At 51.4% G+C, this 20,204-nt stretch overlaps 1 protein-coding gene across 5 annotated transcripts in view; it reads right to left on the bottom strand.

The window, feature by feature from the left end:
• The window catches only part of LOC142575859 (uncharacterized), a 408,749-nt gene that overhangs the window by 164,212 nt on the left and 224,333 nt on the right, over window positions 1–20,204 (bottom strand). For all 5 annotated transcript variants that reach the window (XM_075685564.1, XM_075685567.1, XM_075685565.1 and 2 more), the window contains exon 3: window positions 14,559–14,702. In XM_075685564.1, coding sequence (XP_075541679.1) covers window positions 14,559–14,702 — 144 coding nt within the window. The remainder of the gene's footprint in view (window positions 1–14,558; window positions 14,703–20,204) is intronic.

Consider the following 20,204-nt stretch of genomic DNA (forward strand, 5'->3'; position numbering starts at 1 on the left):
ATATAAAGCGTACGGGTCGAACGCCGTGCTAAGAACATGCAGATACTTGTACTTGTACTTGCATGCACGTGGCATAAATATAGGGCCGAATAACACAGTGAGGTAGCACGCAATACCTCCGGGCCACCTCTTTTTTTAATCGGTCACTGAAAACATCGTTCATCGCAGGCAAGACGGGAGGGAGCGACAACTTCGAGCTCTATACAGATCAGCAGTGTTGGTGCAAATAAGCCGCGATTTATCGCATAAACCACCTGCTGCATAGGCCGCGCATGATACTCGCTATATAGGCGCCTCAAAAGCTGTCCCTGCGTGCGTGCGTGCTCCAATAATTGCGATCTTCCGTCGCGCACATACTCTTGCGATGTGGCGTAAACGATGCTCTGCTCTGTGTTCCCAAACGAGACATTGTTGGACACGCACGTGCGCGTCTCGTAATGATAAAGATTTTGCGCTCCGTACACACGACGTTTGCTATTCGTTCAACGCCCAGAAATGCAAATAATTTGAGAAGTGGCGTTTCTGAAGGTGCCATTCACGGGCAGATATTTGCGAGCCTGTACTTCTGCCAGTAGTCCCAGCACCGCAATCTCCTTCTCCTCCACCGAACGCGCCAAACGCAGTGCACAGCAGCACTCATTTTCCGGCAGTGAAGCGTATAAGCTGCAACTAAGAAGCCTCCCCCCCATCCAAATCCTCGGGTTCTCTCATCGCAGCCGCCGGCGCGGGCAGGAGTGTCGGTTAATAACCCTACTGAAACGTATCGTATCCATTTAATGATTACATGTATATTGCGCGGGCTTCCCGTAGAATTCTTACGCAATCTATATGGGCTCTATAAAACTGCCCTTTAATTTTCGCAAGACTCGTATGCAATCCAGTACACGGCAATAAATTGCTGGACTAGCACGAGGAACGTTTCACTGCCAGTACGAAATGAATCCGAATTGCCGAACGGCAAGGCCAAGACTGTGCGGCATATAGAGGCAAAGCGCGTGCCTGCGCGTTTCGTAAGCCTTCCGACGTCAGTTTCTCGGGTAATCGACGCGCACTGCGCTCGAACGACTCTTCCTTTTTTTGGTTCGTATTTGTTATAGTCGTAGCCGGCCTTAGACTAACGCTGCAATTTAAACCTCAGGTTAACAGCTCTTGCGACACTGGCCGAGTGGGGCTACGCCAACGTACTGCTGCTAAACGTGGCCGGCTAGCGATAATTACGCAACACTTCGTATAACGTTCGCAGCTGCGCCGACGCTAAATGGCGCTGACAGATCGCGGAGAGAGCGCTTTCGACACAATGCTATGCTACGCGGTTAGTGTGCCCAGCGCTTAACTCACGCCCACAGGCTACTATATATATATATATATATATATATATATACACACACACACACATATATATATATATATATATATATATATATATATATATATATATATATATATATATATATATATATATATATATATATATATATATATATATATGGCTGGTTCTTAAAGAAGAATATTTGACGCTACAAGCTAACAGAGACCCACGCATCTTTCTCGTTCCCAGAACTGTCGTGACGACGGTTTCCACGAGTTTCGAAATTTCGAACACGCCAACGTGTTTTCGAAAGGGAAAACGAACGCAAGTTAAAAACGCTTCTTGTCGCAACATATATTTACAACGCACACCTAATGGAGTTATACGTCATCGTAGATAGAGCTTAGTGCCCCGGGGGCTAGAGCAAGAACACGCCAGCCACAAGATCTGTTACATGCAGTAGGAGGAAGAGTTGCGTGCAGCATCGTTCCTTACTTGCTTCGCCATTTCAACGTGCACGGAAAACAGACAACACGCGGACGATGAACCACACAGAGACGTGGACCGAAAGAGCAGGGAGACAAGTTTCCGAGGGCTCAGCCTCACCGTCCGCTGCCTTTAATGAACAGCAAAACCAAAACAGTAATCTTAAGTTAAGAGAGAGAGAGAGAGAGAGAGATATTCGGCTCGGTGGGCTTTCACTAAAGATACTTGCATACGGGCGAAGAAGGTTACGTTACACACTTTAGCTGCGCCCGACATCGCTAGTTTGTGAAGAAAAACAAAAACAAGATTAAGGAAACAACCGCACAGACCCTGTAGTGAAGTAGCGGGCGCCAACAGCGTGGCGTGAAGCGAGTCGTGAAAGCACTGCCCTCTCGCTAAAAAGCCGAATTTCACACACGTTCAAGGCGGTGCGACGCCCACGGTTATACGAGCAATAAACACGGGGTCACCGCGAGGGTAGGCGGAGAGCGAAACAAAGGCGCAGGACAGCGGAGAGGTCGATTAAAACAATGAGAGCAGCGGAAAGACAGACAGGACAGGGGAAAAAAACACGACAGAGAGAGAGAGAGAGAGAGAGCGCACGTCAACGCAATAAATAGGAACTCCGTTCAGTGCGGAGCCGAAGCAGAAGCAGCAGCAGCGACAGCAGCCGTCTAGTAATGAATACAAATCGACGAGCCGGGAGTGGAGCCGCCGCTGGAGAACCGCAGCGAAGTCTGAAACGAAATGAACTCTCGGCGATATTCGGAGCCGAGCGAAAAAGAAAGAAAAGAAAAGAGAACTGGGAGGGAGGAAACGAAAGAACCGCTACTCAATTGCAGGATGATTAAAGGAAACGCCTATACAGATAGAGCGAAAGACAAAGAAAACCAACACACGCAGTGTCAGCAACCAGAACGGCTCTCCAACATAAAAAAAGAGAAACAGAAGAAAGAAAGAAACATTAAACAGACTCAAAGCTAAAGAAACGTAGGCAGGAGAGCATCCAAACAGCGCCGCATTTATGGGACGGATAAGCCAATATCCGAACGAGAGACAACTGCCGCCACCATACACAAAGAACGCCGGGGGTAAGGACAGAGGCAGCGATGCCGGCCGGTGATAACAATAATAATAATCCCGCAACAACGGCGCCGCGGCACGCGACTATGAGAGAGAGAGAGAGAGCGTGTGCTGCACACAGTGTGTGCCAAACAAGTAGAAAACAAGTGAATAAGCCATTCCGCCCCAGGCCGCGGTCCTAATCGGATATCGAAAACGGGGGCCTCTTAACAAAATAACGAGGAAGCCCTAAAAAATCTCCCTTGCAGAGGAGGAACAAGACGAGAAGAGGCCGCCTTCATGTTTCTTTCTTTTGCTTTGCTTCCTTCATTCCCTCTCGCTCGCTAACCCCCCGCCGTCATCGTGATAGCGGGGCGGTATAAACGAGGGAAGATGAAGAAGGAGAAGCAGGAGATCGACCGCGAGGAGCAAACAAAAAAAAAAATCGAAGCAAAAGAAGTCACGACCGTCTGGCCCAGTAGGTGGCGGTAGAACAGGCAGCCCGAAAGAGACATCCAAACATGCCACAAGGAAGCTGGGACTTCCTTCCACGCCCAAAAGAGAAAAAGAAAGAAGAAAAAGAAACCCTCAACGGAGGATGGGGGACAAAGAGACAAGAAAGCTGCAGGCGGGGGAGGCGTCATCCATCTTCGCCGCCCTGCGGGTTCCAGCAGAAACAACACTTACAGCTCTAGCTCACGGGCGACCGCGCGAGAGAACGCGCGATCTGAGAGAGAGCGAGAGAATGAAAGAGGCGGTTCCGGGCGAGGGTGAGCGGAGTGATAAAATAAAACGGATACTACGGCTGCGACGGTAACGGAGGGGTAAGGAAAAAAGGGGGAGGGCGAGGAGGTGGAAGTGGGAGGTGCACCGTGTGCTGGGCAAATCTCGAGACGACCGGCCTGGGTATCGAATATAAAACAAACACAACAGCTCACAACGAGCGCGTACGAACACGCGAGATCACACACTCCACAAAATGGAGGAGGATGGGCGTAGCAACGGGAAACATTTTAACTCTCCCGCACTCTCTTACGCATCGCTCTCTCTCTCTTTTTCTCTGCCCACGTCGAATCGGAGGGGCACAACTGTGGCAACAGAAGCGAGCTGACAGGCGGTAAAGCACCACACACACGCACACACGCGCGCGCACGCACGCACGCCAACCAAACCACGTTCACATATAGTATGAAAGAGAGAGAGAAAAGAAAAACCTATGGAAAACGATCCAGCGAGGTACAAGAAAGCCAAATGGGCGAAGACACGCCAAAAGCATCGAGTAAAACACCAAAGAACCATTGAATGAAGTGGCTACAACGGAGGGAAGAGCCAAAGCAGAGCAAACCGAGAAAATAAAACCATCGAACCGAGCCTACTAGACCGAATCCAAAACAGGAGCAAAATAAGGAACACGGAAGGTCTGGAAATCGAGGCAGCACACAGAGGGAGAAGAGGCGAGCCGAGAAGCGTATCGAAAAGTCGTTAAAGCGTTCCCCCCCCCCCCCCCTGCCGCTCCTCCGGCGGCTCTTTCGCACAGGTCCCAAAGCGCTTCCCCACACGCATCGACTGGGGGGCGTCGTCTATCCATCTCCCTCAGGCGTCGTCTCCTCCCACCCCTGTTATGTGGAGCATCGAACGCGAGCAAGCCAGAAGCTTACCCAAGAGCCCGCGGCGGCTGTCGGCCGCTTTGCGGCGCTTGCTTCTTTTGTGCCGTCTGTGGGAACGCTATTGGCCGCGCCATCGTCGCTGTTTTTCAGAACCGCGCTACGCTAGCGGCAGCGTATAAAAGAGAGAGGGGCACTGCCGGTGCACGTATTGAAGAGCGTGAAGTGCTTTGTCGCCGTGTACGCACGCTAAAAAGGAGAATCAAAAAGGCGCAAGACCGTAAACGCAAGGAGAGTTCGCTGCCGCACAGGCCGTGTCCAATGGCACACGCGGTGTCGAATTCCCCGACCTTCTAGATTTTCGACCAAACAATGCACTCCTTTCTGATGGATATTTGATGCGCGACCTCCAGATGTCAAGAAAAATCGAATAGTCGGGGAACGATCCGGAAAAGGCTGTCGCCCGGCAAGTGTACAACGGCAAGTATGAACGAAAAAGACCACTTGCTGGTGTTCGGGTGAGCGCTTTATTTCCAAACTGAACATCAGCACGATAAGGAACCGTGCACCGCAATATGAGAAGCACGATGCTTTCTTGGGAGTACTGGTACGTATACGCATCTTTGAGAACAACGTGACGATCGGGAAACATTATTTACAGCCTCTCCTAACGGTGAAGAAAAGAACGTCATCTGTATAGCCCTGTCCTTGAGGATGGAGACACGCCGCGCAACAACAGATGCCAAAAGAGACAGAACTTGCCCTTCTCAAAGCAGATGCGCCACTCGTCAACCAGTTTTCCGAGGGACGCTTCCTCTGCGCAAGTCGAACAACATTTGCCGCCAAACACGGGCAGTAGCGCAACAACCGGGCGCCCGTTCATTCGGCGCGGCGATCCAATTAAGTTCTCGGATGCCGGCGACATAGAAAGCCAACAAGGAGGAAAGAAAGGTCGCGTGCTAAGAGATAGTTGTGTCGCACATCGCGACCTCTCTGGCCTCCGGGCGTGTGTGTATATACGAACGGCCCTCCGACGTGGCCGCGACGCCCGCCCGCGTAGTACAGCGGCTGTTCCGCTCGGCAGGTCACACACAAGCGAAGCACTACTACCTGCCACCCAAGTTGAAGCGCGCAAAAAGATAGGCTGCTTTCCCCTCGCAACATGGCCTGGCGAGCTGGCTAACCCACCGCCGTCCATTAGTCAAATTGAAAGGCCGCTCGCTCGCTCCTGCCCCCCTCCCCCCACCCCCAACCGCAGCGCGACACTCCGGTGAGCATGCGCAGCACGATTCCTCTTCAACGTTGCCGAAATGGCCAGAGAGAGAGGGAGAGAGAGAGAAAATAAAGAGAGAGGGAGCAACGCGTTGGTGCGGCCACTCCTGCGCGTTGTGTGATGCTCCTCCTCATAACACCTCACACTTGCAGGGCGGCTCTATTACAGAACGCGGCGCGGAGGCAGCCGGCAGCGCCGCGCTATTCATCAGAACTCAGGAGACCATACCGCTCAAGGCACGTTTGCACATATGCCACCGCAGCGAGCCGACTGCTATACGCTTTAAAGCTAATACACGGGAAACGTATGCCGGTGACTCAGGTGCATTTAAGCTGGAATGGGGCGTCTGCACGCGTACATATTTCATGCGGAGCTACGTCGATACGCGTTTTTTTTTTTTTTTTTAAGCCCTGACCGTAGACTTGATTGGCTTTTACGGAATATGGACGCACTGAAGACGTATATTGTATCGCCAGCGCAAGAGACGATGTTTTGTGAAGCTGTGTTAGACCTAGACTCATTATAAGGGTGTTTTTGGAGCGCGGATCTTTAACGCCCGTTGCCGCGTTTTGTGTCGCTGTCGGCCTCGCCGTCGTGCTTCGTCGTAACCAAGGTCATCTCTAAGGTGATTCGTCGTAACTAAGGTCGCTGCTCTAGCTGCGCGCGCTCCTGCTGCCACGTCTTGCGCGGCACGAGTCTTACTAGGGGAACTCTGGGGCTAGTGTCTACGGGAGCTGCGATGACAGCGCGTGTACCAACATGGGAATTATGGGAAGTACATGAATTTGTCTAAATTTCGTCCTTCTGGCTTCAAACGGCTTTGTGGCTTTGTAAGCTCGTCATTTTCGACAATGTCTGTGTAATAAATAAAGTTATTAAAATTCTCCGACGGCAGGATTTGAACACAGGACCTCTAGCACAGAGGCCGGATATCGAAACCATTAAGCCAAGGACGCATGTATCAAAAAGCGATGTGAAACGCCCTTATGAATCTATCGCGGGCATGAGACGCCTTGAGACGCTTGCCGCGTTTTAATTTGGCCACCTCGACAAGCTCAATCGGTGCATTTAGTAGCGATCGTGCGTGTTCGCGGCGTGTTCTGCTCTTCGAAGAGTATGGATTGCTCTGAAATTTACAATAAGATTTATATGGCGTAGTATACAAAGCCACAAGAACGTCTGAATCCATATGCACGAACATCAGGCCAATCCATGTACTTCACATCATTCCCATAGTAGGACAATGACTGCAGCGCCAGAGTTCCCTCTAGTATATTGTAGGAAACTCTATGCCCCTTGTCCTCCAAAGCCGGATCACGTATTCTTGCCTATCCTCTTGCCCGTTTCCTCCGCGCGGCGCCGTTGCGGTGACTCTCGCCGCTATCGTCTACTCTACCCTCGCCATACCTCCTCCCGCTGTCGCGGCACTGCCGCGGTGCCGGAGGCGGGCGCTCCTTGCCTCCTCGCGCGTGATCCCACTGCTCCCCGCTCCTCCGTTTCCGCGCCGCGTGGTTGTACGGCTCTCAGCCGTCTCTCGCTTCCCCGTTTGCGGGGCGCGTTCCTGTGGCATTGGTCGCCTCTGGCAGTGCTTGCGCCTAGCTGTCCTTCTCCCGCCTCAACCCTTGCACTATACTTCCGCTTCCCTGGCGCAGTGCCGTTGTGGTGACTCGAAAGAGAGTTATAGCGTTTCGTCCCCATACTTCTACTTCCCACCCCAACCTTGTGCGGCCACATTGAGGCCTGTCTGTGAGTGAATGAGTGTGTGACCTCTACTCAATACCCCTGTTCTCCACCCGTTTCCTCATCCCACCTCAAAGAAACATTAAATATTTGCCCCCCACCCCACCCTCTCCGCAGTGGTGACCCACTATAAGATGGCGCGTAGCCGGAGCGCCGGCTCGATAGCGGCGGATGGCGATGTGTGCTGCCCAATCCGAAACGAACAACCGCCTCCGTTCGGCGCTGCGTGTTCTGTATGCGGTTTCCTGTTGTTGAAATAAGGCAGCAGCTGCGCTCAAAGATCGCATTGCCAAGAAGCGTAATTGTCGGCCAACTTTTTTTTTCTTTTTTATTCCCTGTACAGTGCTATTGTCCTTCAACGAAAAAAAGGAACAATAAATTATTCAACACACGTTCACTGAAAATTAGGTTGCTGCTGGTTCCTTTGCACCGGCAGCTGTAGAACACAGCCGATTATTAGAATAGTATTGTTGCGCACTTTAACTGAACACAGCGTCACATGATGTCACCAGCTTAACTTAACCAATTTATGTGCCTTCCGTATCCCGTAAACGGGAAGAGGCAGACACGATCAAGCCCGAAATATCAGATGTCGCCCATACCACGGACAATTGCCGAACGATACCAGGCAGATTCGATTCGACCCCGCAACAACTGTTTCCTTTCTTTACATCGCGCTGACGTATTTCGTATCATCATCGTCATCGGCCTGTTCATGTCCATCCACTGCAGGAAGAAAGCTCCTCCCAGCGATCTTCAATTACCCCCCATCTTGTACAAACACATTCCATCTTCCATTCCATCTGCATTCCTTCCCTGAAAATTTCGCAATTTCATCACACCACCTGCGCGCTAATCGCGCGCACCGAGGGACCTCAATTAATTTATTTATCCATCCATCCATCCACCACACAACCTAGTTCCTTGTAGTCGTCCACCACGCCTCCTTTCTCATGGCACCCATTCAGTAACTATGACAGGCCACCAGTTATCCGCCCAACGTATCTAGTGTACAGCCCATAAAGGAGACGTGGAAGTGAAACGAAAGTCGTACTAGGCCGTTTCCTAATTCTGTTGGAGCGAGAACGTGAACCTTAATACACGTGGGAAAAGATGCCACCTTCGACAAGACACCTGGAGGCGAAAACTACGTGCAGTCGCGTCCAATATGAGTTGCAACATGGAGCCTGTGGCGAAAAGGGCTCCAAGACTGACTTCAGGAAATCGACACGCGAAGCATTGGAATAATAAATATCAGTAATTGGAACGATGGCTAGTTCTCCAATTTTTCGTACGTCGGCGCAGCCGTGTACTATTTGCGCCTAGACCACAGACACCGCATTGCTGCTCATATTGAACGCGACTGTGAGTCAACAGCAAATCTACACCCGGGAGCGTGGCAAAAAGTCACAAGACAAACATCGACCGCTAACGGAAACTAGAAACATACCGAGAGCATTTTGGGAGCACAAATTTACCGCAAGCACAGCACACAAAATCCTAAAGTGAGTCTTTGAGGCAGTCAAGTAGAAACGACGAGAGAGAGAGAGAGAGATACCGCTTCCACGCGCCCATCTGTCGAGGCAATGTAATTGAACTTCTAAGGCGACAGTAATTACTCAGCCTCCTCCGGGGACAGGACGGAAAATTCAATCAGCGCCATATCAGCGACGCGCGGTGATTGTCGTGCGCAAAAGAGGAACAATGCGAGAAAAAAATACAAGTAAACTTAAAATGCCGGGAAGAGCGAATGAGCCGCGTCGTTTAACAATATAGAAAAATACAAGGAGCTGGGACGACGCGATACAGTCGCCATGGCACAAGCTCGCCGAAGAACAAAGGAAGGCGGTTCACGGCTAAAACCATTCCCCCTCAGCGCATCGTAAACTCATTAGGATTCCCAGCTACAGATAATGGCGCGGTCGTCCGAATGGTGACTCTGGAAACGCCACGGTTATTGACACATTTTAGCCGGTTTTAGAATGGGTAGTTTCAGCACGTCCGTAAACGCATTAACAATCGCTGAAAGCCCGGTTACTGGAGAGGCGAGACGCAGCGACTACGCTGGTAGCGACATCTTGTGTCGCTTCCTCCAACCAAGACGCGCAATAAAGTTTGGTGTCTCATGAGCGTTCTTCTTGAAGAAAAAAATTTAAAATATATACAAGACTGCATAGTAACGCGGTTACCCATCACGGCTCCAGGAGGCGCCACCAACCTGGTCACTACACCAATCTACCCGCCAGGAATAATACTTTGACGGACAGGCCAAAGATCCCTCAATGCGCACGACGCCTCAGGTACATTAAAACAAAACCACCTTGGTCAGCCCTAAGGCACTTAAGATATTTAGCTCGAGGTAGGAAAACGCAAATAAAACGCAAGCACACATGGCGCCATCTCACATTAAATAGTTACCGAACCTGACTACTGCTTATATACATCATCTCGCCGTCTTTCCATAGGTGCGCGGCAATTAAGTCATGCGCTAACAATAACTACGGACTGCAAAGCGTTGCCATTCCAGCAGATTTGTCGATAGATATTGGCGAAGTGAGGCGTTATTTTTAGTCGCAGACTAAACTCTGGACCAGAGTTTTGTAGCATGTTTCAAAGTAAATATTTCGAAGCCAATTTTGAGTTGCTTAAAGAATCTATTTACCAAATCCTAGCACATTCTAAGCATTTCCTTGGCGCAATGTTCGTACCGAAAAAGAAGAAGAAAAACAAAAGATATATTCACGTTGCTTTCCCGACGCACTTACGTCGTATAGGTCCCGAGCTATTTCTCGGAAGATCTTTAGCAACCACTTTAGCGCCGATGACGCGCCATGAAGCTTGGTAATTTACATCACACATGCCATTCCCGAGAATGCACGACGATGTTACAAAAACAACCCACATACTAGGGCAATCCAACATCGGCGTACTGACGTCATCCAGATTTCGTTTCTCGCGCTAAAATCCTGCCGAGCGGATATCTTAGCGAAATCGCAGCTGTACCATTCAGCGGATTCTCGCGAAATTCGGGTTTAGCTTTCTACAATGAAAACCGCAACGCCACTGTGCCGCAAAGGCGGAACAGCAAGCGTGGCTAAACCTCGCGCATGCGCAGCGTCGGCAGCGTGCCACAGAACGAACGATTCGGGGTCGCCAGAAGCTCCAGTCGCGCGAAACTAATGCTAATGGCGTGAAATGGAATCCCGAACCACTGTAGTTAATTTGTGCCGCGCCTTAGCAAAACGTGGGACCTCAGTGTACGTCAGTTGCCGTGCACCTACCGATTTCATTAAACGCGAATGGCACAACAAGGTAAAATACGCCCCCCCCCCAAAAAAAAAATAGAAAGAAAGGTTTTGTGGTACACATTATTTTCGCTTCCTCAAGTTACATCTTCAACGGCGAGGGCAAATTTTACGTTCGAAAGCAAAAGCTGAAACGACACCTTATCGTCCCTATACCGACTTCGCGTAATACCCGACACAATGTACTCGTGCATATCTGTCCAGGAAACAACCCAGCTTTTCGCAAACAAGCGAGAGAGAAAACAATAATCAAAAGCCTTTCGAAAAGTCGACAAACCACAACAACAGCGCCAAAAGGCTGCCGCGCGGCGCCTTTCGTCGCGTACGAGCAAATACTTAATTAGGCGCTCTTCCCTTCACTGCCCTCACACTTCCTTCTTTTTCTCTCTCTCTCCTACGTACGTTCTCCCAGGAGGCAATTTAAAAGGGAGTGCCGCTTGCAAGAAAGGCAAGCCAGCGCGTGGCTCGATAAATTACGGCTCTCTCGAGATGGGGGGGAGAGGGGGGGGGGGGGGCGTTTTGCAACGTAGTCGCGGCCAGCTCTTCCCACCCTCTGTCCGCCGCCACTTAGAAGTATTCACCTCTGACTCATTTGCTTGCACTTCGTTTTTTTTTTTTTTTCATTTCAGTTTTTTCGTTCATCTTCACTTGCCTTTCTTTTTTTTTTCGTCGCTGGGAAACGTCGCGCACAGACAAGTGTACGCAACGCATCCGCGGGCTGGCACGCGAACGCGGCCGCGTGAACGGGAACACTTCCCGAAGAAACAAAGAAGAAGAAAAGAAAACGCGCCTTTCGCTCTTCATAGCGGCTGTTAACGAACTTGACACGCCGCTGACAGCTTTAGCACGCGTCCAACCTCTCCCTCCCTTTCCACCTCGTCGCATCCCCCTCACTCACTGCCTCCCACACTCGAGTCCCCTCCACAACAGCTCTCCATTCTTGCTCGTCACGCTTTACTTTTGCAACGGCCACGTTTTTTTCGCCTGCCATCCCTTGCATCACGCTGGACAGATGTAGCGCTCACGAGGCCCGCTGGCTCCATTACCCGCATTCTTTATTTTCTGTAACAGCTGTTCCCTGCCGTCTTTCACGCTCATAACGCTTCACGGTTTATTATTATTTTTGAATGTTTTCTACGTTCCAACTTCGTTTTCTCTTTTAGTTGACTCGCGTAGTTAAGATGTCTTATTAAGCGTCTCGTGATGTAATGAAACGAACTGACGCGCCCGAAGTCAACTGCTATGATGAAAGGGTGCGAGTTAAATGGAACAAATAATGGGATGGATGGATGGATGGATGCAAAACTTTAATGAAGGTCCTGGGGTACGCGACTCAGCGCGCTGCGGGCCGCTCCCACGTTGGGACAGTCAGGCCATGCCCGACCGCCGCATCGTGGGCCCTCTGGACAGCCCATAGTTGCGCCCCGGCATCGGGGCTCTTGATAGCGGAGAGCCACTTCTATTTGATTCTTGATAGCGGAGAGCCAATTTCTATTTCGAGATGAATTCGAATGAAAACCCAGACGCGTGTAATTAAAAGAACGCAATCACCTAGAAGGGGGAACGCTATCAAGAGTTTACGACTCCTAATATAGCAACTTTCATGGTACCCCCGGTGAAAGCAAAGCAAAGCCCTAGTGGATTATATTAATAAAACTTTGATATGGGTGAATTCTCGTATGTCATAAAGTACCAAACATGCACTAATCGTTATAAAGGACGCCTGAGGCCAACAAGGCCCCTGTGTACGCACTTTCTGCGGTAGCCTGTCACTGCCCCAAGTAGCAAGGGGGTAAGGGTGGGGGTTATGCAAGGATTCTTTTCCTTCAATTGTATTCATTTCTCATCAACCGTCGCGGCAAGTGGCCGATGCTAGCGATAGCGATCGCCTGGCGACGTACCAGAGACCGAACTAGAAAGCACAAGAGCAATGGAAAATGAAAATAAATCTTACATAATCCGGTCCCTTAACCCTGCATCACGTCGCAACAAGCCACTCAAGCTCCCGGCTGGCTAAGCAAGCCTAACAGGAAAGCCACGGGAATACCCATTCTCGGTGTGTCCCATTTAAAACTCCTGGTTGAGACACTGTCGCAACTGTTCTCGCAATTCGAGCAGTGTCATCGTGCATACACACGAGAAAGCCAGAGGATCTCAGTTTCATCTTCGAGGGCAGGCGCTGTAGGAACACACACTGTTACACCACGCACTCGCTTATCCTTTGTCGGGCTTGCGTGCCGCAATCGGAAAAGGAGCGCCTCATAAGTATAGGACCTCGTGTCAACAAAATGCTCTTGGCACGACGCACACGGTCAGCGATCTAATCGCATAACGACGGGCAATAAGGTATCCGTTACTCATGCACGCTACATAACTGGCATATTGTCAAGTGGTAGTGACGTTAAAGAACACAGTAGCAATACTGTTAAAGACAAAACTAGCTTTTATTGGGCGAACCTGTGCCGACAAAGACAGGCTACACTTAACGCGCAACGATATAGCGGCGAACACAGTCGGCGATCGTCGAAAATCTGATCAACGGGTCAAGCGCGTCGGCTTTTATACATCAATCGTCGAATGTTTCAGACTAATCGTTGGGACCCGCGTGCCTTCCACAAAGTTCTACACCATTCGCGTCAGGCGATGAAATCAGATAACATAAGGTTCGGCGACAATTGACAGCGAATAGAACTATCGATAACTTTCCAGAAACTTCGGATACATGCAGGCGCGTCCCGCGCTGTGCGAAACATTTGTTAGGCGGCGAAACGTGTTCGCCCGATAAAGATAAGTACACGTGTCAATATATCAAAGTGACTGTTTTACGCCAACAATTTATGCGCAATACAGCGGCAATAAGAGAACCGGTCCTTCTGGTGCAGAGACATGCCATCGGTCCTTGCGATAACCTCAGAAGTGATCCTGCAGCAGCTGCAGTGATTATTCATAATCTCTCAGCTCGCGTGGATGAGTACAACTCGTACCTCATTCGTTATCCACAAAGCAACAACAAATTATACCTATAGCGCAAACGAAAGACGCGCAGGAACGTTATTGAGTGGACTCAGCTATCACTCGACATCTTCCGTACGTGCAATCTTTGATCGTGTTTATCTGTACGCTATAGGTTTTATGAATATCCATGTTTCCGAACGCCAGAGTCACCACATGACCAGTTGCTGTGGTTACGACCACTATTTTCTGGCACAAACGGGCTCCGAAACCCAATGACGGTTCACAACTGAAGTGGCAGCTTTTGAAAGGTAACGCAAACGCCTTAGGTGCCATTAGAACGGAGCTCGAACAGCGTCCACGGGTGCTCAAAGTCCACCACTATTACCGATGACTCGCTTACTGCATTAGCGGGTTGGTTCACAAGAAGCACCACCACGCTCCGCGAGGGTAGCTTAACGTCCTAAAACGTGAGGACGATACGACTTTAACCGATGCAAAGGTACCGGGAACCTGGTGCCCCAAAGCTCCTCAGCCCAGAAAGCCACACGAGCTTTTTCACGACATATGAAGGCGCTTGAGTGCCGGACTGTATAGACACGTTTTGCCTTGTGTAGTGCGCATGACTGCCGTGAACTTTCGTCTTGTCTGTTTCTTTTGATCCCACATTCTACTTACCTATTATATGTTAGCAAACCGGAACACGAGTCTAGTTAACCTTGCTTCCCTTTATTCTCTCCCTTTAATATACCAAAAGCTGCAGAGAGGCAAGCAAGGTGCGCAAGACAGAGGGCAGGCAAGTGTGCTGGCCGTAGTATTATACTGACGTCGCTGAGCCTGTCGCCGGAGGCGCTCCTGGTCTGCGGCTGCTGCGTCCGGGAGTTGATGGAGGCGGGCGGCGGTTCTGGCCCCCCGGCCCCGGGGGGCCGCGAGTTCTCGTCGCTCGCCACGCGAGACGAACCTTTCCGGACCTGCACAGAGAGGGACGAAGAAGAAAGGCTCGGCTTTAGAACGTTACTCACTGCGGCGGCTAAGCACACTGGCGAAGTCAGAACGGATAGGTTAACTAATAGAGTTAGTAAAACATATTACGCACTGTCGGGAAAATTGGCGGATGAGCTACTGCGCAATATATATATATATATATATATATATATATATATATATATATATATATATATATATATATATATATATATATATATATATATCCGAGAAATACGACTATATTTCTGCGTTATTCATAAATTTCAGTGAGCGAGTGGATCGACGGATTTCAGCGTATACGAAGGGTACACCTGCGAACGGGCGTTGCTTGAGAACGAGCCACCAGAACGAGCCACCAGGCAGCATTCCCCTGCCCTGCGGCACACCCACGGCGCTCCTCGGCACGTCCAATCTCGTCTGAACGCCAGCAACGGCAAAACACCCAAGGACTCCGACTCTTTATATATCTCCCTCCATTCCACGATACCTCGGTTTGGGCTTCTTGGACGTGGCGCTGCCACCGAAGCACCCCATTTACGGCTTACAGCGCATCGCCATCTCACCACACGGAGTAGGCACCGCGAAGCTGCGACTGCAGCAGCAGCCACGCACGGTTCGCGACCGGCGCACACTCCCTTGCCTCGACCGGCAGTGAGGCGCGCGACAACGCCCGCAAAGCCGACGGTTGCGCACGCACGTAAGGACAGATAACGCACACAGAGAGGACTCGGCCGCCATCTCCGCACCCACGCGGGGGGCACGCGTGCACGCACACAACACACAAACAGAGCGATGGATCGCGCGTGTCCCGAAGTGCGGCCAGGCCAAGGCAGAGTGCCTACTACACGTATGCACACACACGCACACACCGTGGCTGCCACTCCGTGCGCGTACGCGACCCGAGGCAAACACGGCGGCGCGCGGGCGACCCTTTCGGACGAGATAAGAGAGAGAGAAAAGCGCGGCCACTACCACACGGTGCCTCCATTTGTTTTCTCTGCTGTCCACCCTTTTGTACCTTTACCTTCCTTCCCGCACGCAACGTATATTACGCGCTACGTATAGTACACGTCGCCGCGCGATGAGTGTGTTTGCTCGGATGGGTCACGCGCGCGCGGTCGCTCGCTAGTGCGTGCACTCGCCGCACGAGTGCTGTGTAACTTTCCACCCTTCTGCTGCTGCCCGGTGTTAGCCGTATCGTAGACACGCGCTTCTGCTGCCCTTTTATTATTATTTTTTTCGCCGCTCTCAGGCCACCCGCGCTCGCAAGCACACGGTATGGCAAGCACGCTCGAGAAAACGTATGGAAGCATATAATCGGAAGCAGTGTCTGTGCTGGCAGATCACGACGAAATGCCAACCCAGACGTGGATGCATTGGGTCACGTGCTGGTACTGCTCGCCGAGTTCTATATACAGGCGGCACCTGCCACACAACGATAAACAGAAAGTGCGGATGAAAGAGAGTCAAGTTTATCATCTGGACGAGGCTTTGGTCTTCAAGGGCGCTTTGGTGTCAGAACGTGCGCAGCACGCTAGAGGCAGGAAACCTCTGGCGCGAAACAGGGCGCTATAACGCGTTAAACGTGTGCAGCATGCGACCGCAGACTTTTCCTGCTAACAGATATACTGTAGTCAAATCTGGCGCTTGGTGAGTGAAGAGTAGAAGTCTATGGATCTTTCTGCGAATTGGCACATGGCTTCGTTGAGAAAATACACTAGGTCTTCTGTCGGTGTTCTTTACCGTTCAGCCGTGCTGCGTGCTAGTCGTGCAACGTTCCTACGAAGAAGTTTGACGGCTGATCCTTTCTTTTGTACGTTTTATTCACCTTCCAGTTCATCACGAAGCCTCGGCACGTACGAGTATGCGTGCTGCAATGTATAGATGACATCCCGGCAGCAAAAGTTGAACTGTGCGCTCATTTCTGGCAGGACGGCGCCGCGGTAGCTTAAAAGCACCGCACGCGTTACCCGCTGCAAACTTCTGCATTAGGCAAAGCGCCTTTGGCCGAAGGTTGGCATTAAGCAGTTGACCGGAAGCGGAACCGAGGTGTACCTCGGTTCCACTTGCGACCTATTGGGAGCGCCGGAAAGCCAAACCGCGCCGCCGCAGAACTCCGATAAGCCACTCCAACGCATTCGACACGCGCTCTGCTAGAACAAAGTGATCGGTCGCGCGCCTACACTACATATGTTCGTTCGCACTCGACGGAGTTCGCCGTTTACTCCAGAAAGAACAAAGTACACGCAATGGACACTTAGTGGCCACCCAGAGAGAGTACAGCATGGATTGTACTGAGCATACAATCTACAAGCAGCATAGAGACAAAGAGAGAAATAACGCTACGACGACAAAATAAACAAAACCAGAGGCTACACGAGGCCACGTCGCAACGAGATCGGAAGAGAATAAACAAAGCGGCCGCAGCGTCGAGCGGCCGGGAGCTCTAGCGTGCGAGCCGGAATTAGTATTCCACGAGAGCCGCCGCTTCGCTCTCCGAGCGCACGGAAGGCGTGCCCGCCCTGCCAAATAGCGCCGTGCCGCCTTCACCCCGCAAGCCACCACCCCTACAGCCCCCCCCCCCTCCCCCCAGGAGACCGCTCGTTCCCCCGGAGCAATAACGGCAGCGGCACAAGTGCCCCGGCGAACAAGCACCGGCAGCGGAACAAGCACAGCAGTTATAACACGGAGGAGGCACGAACAGACGCGGGAGGACCAACAAAGCAAAAGAAAGAAGCATTCGCGCAAGCCCGGCACACAGAGCAACGCCGCCGCCACCCACGCAGCCAGCCCACCGTCGGGTGTCGTCGCCCGTTGGTATGGAGGAGCGAGCGCACGCCGACAGCATCTCGTTGCTTCGCTGCCGCCGTTCGGCCTGCGAGCGCACGATTTCGGATTCTAAACCCGTACTCTCTTTCCGTTAGACTCCGTTCCTCTCCTTACGCGCCCTCTATTACCGGGTTTTACTTTTACTGTTTTTCGTTTTGTTTTCCTCTTCATCGCGGGTTCGGTTCCTTCCGTCGTACCAGGGCTATGAACGAGAAACAAACAGCACTCCAGGGAGATCTCGCTTCGCTAGACCTCCGTCGCTCCCTTCTGCTCCATCTTCAAATGGAAACGCTTCTTCTTTTTCTTCCTAATTTTCTGCTGTCGAGCAAAGAAAATAAATTCCCCTCAATATAGAAAGCGACCGCTTAGAAAAAGCCGGAAGTAAAGTTTACGAATCACGCGAGGATAGCTCCAAGTACCGCTACCAGCTACAAGGGTGAAAAGAAGAAATAAAAGAGCGCGGTTATGAATCCGCGCTGCCTTTCACTAAAAGCACAGAGACGAGTGCAGCGTAACACGGAGGGGCGGGGAAGCTATAAACACTCTTCATTCCGAACAAGCAGCGGGGGGAAGCGAGAAGCGAACAGGAAAGGTACACGGAGGGGGAGGCCGGAGGCAAAAAAGATATAAGAGCGACATCGCGCGCCGTATAGTTTCATGCCGCTCACGTTAACCGGTGTTACCGCCCTTCTTCATCTCCCTTCCCTCCTTCGCACACTTCACGATCCGTCTCCGCAGAGGCCGGAAGGGAACTGTTATGTATGAGGTGCCCGCGCGCTGGCGCGCGCGCGCGAGCGAATGCCTGTGCGGTACGAGAAGCCGCCGTGCTCGGAATTCTTCCGCGCGGTAGAGTGAGCGCGCGCGAACCCTGGATTTAATTCTTTTGTTTTTCTCTCTCTTTCTTTGCTATTACGCTCTCGAGGCTTCAACCTCGAGCGTGGTCCCGCTTCGCAGTTTCGTGATTTCGAGTCGCGGCAACAAACTTGGCGGGAGAATAAACGAGACGACGGCGGCGGAGGACAGAAGAGCGAGAGACGTAGGACGTTCGCGAAGAGCACAACTCTACCAGGACGCGAAGTTAACTCTTGCGGAGAGAAACCGCAGGCCGTCAAGAGAGAGAGAGAGAGAGGGGGAGGGAAAGGCAGCGGCAACAGCAGCAAAGGGAGTTAAACATACGCCCACAAAACCGCGGGTCAGGCAGAGCTTGCTCGGCTATATTGAGAACTCGAGGAGTGTTTGCGCCTGCTGAGAGTGTTCACACAGGGTGAGGGGAACGGCCAAGCGAGAGAAGCTAAAAAGGGGTTGAGAGAGAGAGAGAGAGAGAGAGAGAGAGAGAGAGAGAGAGAGAGAGAGAGAGAGAGAGAGAGAGAGAGAGAGAGAGAGAGAGAGACCGGGTCCAAACCCGCGGAACTCGACGCCTGGGCGGCGTTCAAGCAAAATAAACGAGCTCGCAGACGGGTGCCAGCCGCGCCTTCCTTCGCCAATGTTTCTCCTGCGAGCTAAGTTGCGCAAAGGCCGAGAGAGGAGCACGCCGCTCTTCGCGTCTCCTTCCCGAGGGAGCACTCGCTGCTGCCGCAGCGCTGATTCGTTTAGCGCGGCCCGCGCGCCGACAGCGGCGGTGACATTCGAACTTTCCTTGCTCTAACTAATAGTGCCCACAGGTCCGTCTATTCCGAGCGTGTGCTTCCAATGTGCGTGCGCTGTCTGGCCGTTGCCTCGGCCCGCTTACCCTTCGTTCCACCGCGTGGCTAACCAACTTTAGTACTTGGAACATTTTTGCCTTTGTTTTCTTTCTTTGTCCCTGACTCGTTCAGTTATAGATAGATCGCTCCTCTCGACCTTCGGAAGGCAAGTTGAAGTTCATACGTCTGAGGAAACGGCGCTCCTAATTTCACTGCACGCGGTGTAATGAGTGCAGCCCGAGAACTGTGTTTCGAGGGACGTTAGGATAGCTCGCGGGCGTCCAGGATAAGAAAGTGAACAGTCAAAGTCAGTCCACCGATCGACTTATGATTCACCGCAAGTAAACCTACTAGAAATTTACGAGAACAGATGACGCTATTATTGAGTAAGAAACTCGCAAGTTACACACGCGCGCACACACACGCAAACAGGAAGAAAAGAAAGAGAGAGGAGGGAGCCTTTTTCATTGCAGCAGATTTGCGCTACCGCAACCACAGGCTATGGCTATGGCGGTTCTCACGAAGCTCGAGAAACCACTATACTCGTATACTACCTCTCCGCCTTTCCTCAATACAGTTTCCTGTCTCTCCCGAAGCAACTTCCCTCTAACACCGTTCCATTCGCTATTCTACCCCGCCCACTCGACCGTGATTACCCGTCTTCAATTTTCTAGCCTATATAGCTACAGTATGCACACTGCTAATGGTCGAGCAGAGAGATAAAACACTGGAAAGAAAGGACAGCACGGCGGCAGTTGATTTGTTCAGCAAAAGCGACAAGCCTGCATCTGCGTAGAGAAGCGAGGCAAAGCAAAGGAATCAACGAAATACGCCGAGACGAAAAACGCGGCGAATGCTGAAGATGAACAGCAACTGCGAGAAGCAGGCGCATACTGCTTGTTTCACGCAACAGATAAAAGAAAAGAAAGTAAGGCGCCAAACCCAGAGTAATGAAAAGAAGGGGGAAAGAAAAGG

Source organism: Dermacentor variabilis, chromosome 3 (assembly GCF_050947875.1).
Source record: "Dermacentor variabilis isolate Ectoservices chromosome 3, ASM5094787v1, whole genome shotgun sequence".
NCBI classification, from domain to species: domain Eukaryota; kingdom Metazoa; phylum Arthropoda; class Arachnida; order Ixodida; family Ixodidae; genus Dermacentor; species Dermacentor variabilis.